The sequence below is a fragment of the Piliocolobus tephrosceles genome, chromosome 14, assembly GCF_002776525.5.
Source record: "Piliocolobus tephrosceles isolate RC106 chromosome 14, ASM277652v3, whole genome shotgun sequence".
NCBI classification, from domain to species: Eukaryota; Metazoa; Chordata; class Mammalia; order Primates; family Cercopithecidae; genus Piliocolobus; species Piliocolobus tephrosceles.
In genome coordinates this window covers 46,377,014-46,379,397 of record NC_045447.1, presented here as the reverse complement: position 1 = coordinate 46,379,397, position 2,384 = coordinate 46,377,014, and the positions used below count along the sequence as shown (strand labels likewise).

Genomic DNA, 2,384 nt, shown 5'->3' with positions numbered 1-2,384 from the left:
TTTTGTATTTTTTTTTTTTTTTTTTTAGTAGAGATAGGGTTTCACCATGTTGGTCAGCCTGGTCTTGAACTCCTGATCTCAGGTGATCTGTCCACCTCGGCCTCCCAAAGTACTGGAATTACAGGCATGAGCCACTGTGCCCGGCCTCAAATGGATCTTGATCATTAAAAGCCATTCTGAGATTCAAGTATTCTTCTTTGTGCTTTAAAGAAAAGGCAGGTTTTTGTTTTTTTGTTGAGCCAAGGTCTCACTCTGTCACCTAGGCTGAAGCGCAGTAGCACCATCATAAGTGATCCTCTCACCTCAGCCACCCAAGTACCTGGGACTACAAATGGAAGCCATCATGCCCAGCTAATTTTTAAACTTTTTATAGAGACAAGGTCCTCACTATGCTGCCCAGGCTACTCTTAATTCCTGTGTTCAAGCAATCCTTTTGCCTCAGTCGCCCAAAGTGTTGACATTACAGACACGAGCCACTATGCTCAGCAAAGGCAGCTTTTTAAAGTCTATTGTAATTCAGGTATTTTACTACTTCAGACTATTAGTTCTCCATGTACCTTGGATTTTCGTATTTCATTCCAAGGACACACTTAAATTAACAGAAGGGAGAAAAGGGAGAAGAGATGATGATGAAACAGCAGGGAAGGAGGAGGAAGGGAAGCAGAGGAAGGTGAAAGGGGAGAGGAGAAGGAGGAGGAGGAGGCGGCAGCGGTGGCGGCAGTGGTGGCCGTGGCAGCTTAATAGCTAAGAGGTACCTGGAAAAGGTTAGCATTAAAGAGTCCTCATGGAACAACATCCAATTGTACCTGAATCAAGTACAATACCTCTTTCCTTACTATTCTTCATTACCTAGTTTTTAATTTATTTTTTTTTTTAGGACAGAATCTTATCGCCCAGGCTGGAGGGCAGTGGCGTGATCTCAGCTCACTGCAACCTCTGCTTCCTGGGTTCAAGCAATTCTCCTGTCTCAGCCTCCCAAGAAGCTAGAATTACAGGTGCACACTACCACGCCCAGCTAATTTTTGTATTTTCTTAGTAGAGGTGGGGTTTCACAATGTTGGCCAGGCTGGTCTCAAACTCCTGACCTCAAGTGATCCACCCATCTCGGCCTCAAAGTGCTGGGATTACAGGCGTAAGCCACTGCACCCGGCCATTACCTACTTTTTAAATACAGGGTTCAAAATCCTAAAGTTTCCTACAAAAGAAAACATTAAATCATATGTTCTCCCTTAATTTCCTTAATTCTAAACAAGGCAAACAAGAGTTCCACAAAAACTTACCTGTACCACCTGTTTCTGTGGTTGCGTTGATTGTGCTGCTGAAATCTGTGTTTTTTCACGAGCACCTCTACAATGGTCACTGCTCACTGAAGTCATCATATACAGTATATACAAAATAATGTATGTACAAAATAGAAAATCTGCAAGAAAGTAGGGATGGTAAGCAAAACAATCATAGTAAAAGCCAAGCAGGTACTTCAGAGAAAACAAGGACACTTAAAATAAAAGATAAAAGCTCTCTGGAATACAAATTCTCAAGAAGCAGCCCGAGGATTGTACATTTTGCTGGTATCTGTTAAACCAATTATCTAAAAGTCCATGTTTATGAGCTTAGCAATTCTAAACAAAAATCTCAAGCACCACCAACTTAAACCAGCAACCATTTTATCACTATATGTAGTCACTGTACATGTAGTGCTATCTGCCTCTTACTACTTGCAGTTGGTATTTGAACCCCAAAACATTGCATTCAGCCAAGATTTTACCTGCCAATAACCCAATTTAAAATGTGTCAAGAAACAAGCTATGCCTAAAAGCAAAAGTCACCCGTAAATAATAAATCTTTTTTTTTGAGACGGAGTCTCAGTCTGTCGCCCAGGCTGGAGTGCAGTGGCCGGATCTCAGCTCACTGCAAGCTCTGCCTCCCGGGTTTACGCCATTCTCCTGCCTCAGTCTCCCTAGTAGCTGGGACTACAGGCGCCCGCCACCTCACCCGGCTAGTTTTTTGTATTTTTTAGTAGAGACAGGGTCTCACCATGTTAGCCAGGATGGTCTCGATCTCCTGACCTCGTGATCCGCCCGTCTCGGCCTCCCAAAGTGCTGGGATTACAGGCTTGAGCCACCACCACTGTGCCCAGCCAATAATAAATCTTAAAGAAACAACCGTGTGGCCGGGTGCAGTGGCTCACGCCTGTAATCCCAGCACTTCTGGCGGATCATGAGGTCAGGAGATCGAGACTATCCCGGCTAACACGGTGAAACCCCGTCTCTACTAAAACTACAAAAAAATTAGCCAGGCATGGTGGTGGGCGCCTGTAGTCCCAGCTACTCGGGAAGCTGAGGCAGGAGAATTGCTTGAACCTGGGAGGCAGAGGTTGCAGTGAG

At 44.5% G+C, this 2,384-nt stretch overlaps 1 protein-coding gene across 2 annotated transcripts in view; it reads right to left on the bottom strand.

Moving 5' to 3' along the window:
* The window catches only part of UBAP2 (ubiquitin associated protein 2), a 100,536-nt gene extending 99,116 nt beyond the window's left edge, over nt 1-1,420 (bottom strand). For both annotated transcript variants that reach the window (XM_023203333.1, XM_023203334.1), the window contains exon 1: nt 1,281-1,420. In XM_023203333.1, the coding sequence (XP_023059101.1) occupies nt 1,281-1,379 (99 nt within the window). In that variant the 5' untranslated portion in view covers nt 1,380-1,420. The remainder of the gene's footprint in view (nt 1-1,280) is intronic.
* Between the last annotated feature and the right edge of the window lie 964 nt (nt 1,421-2,384).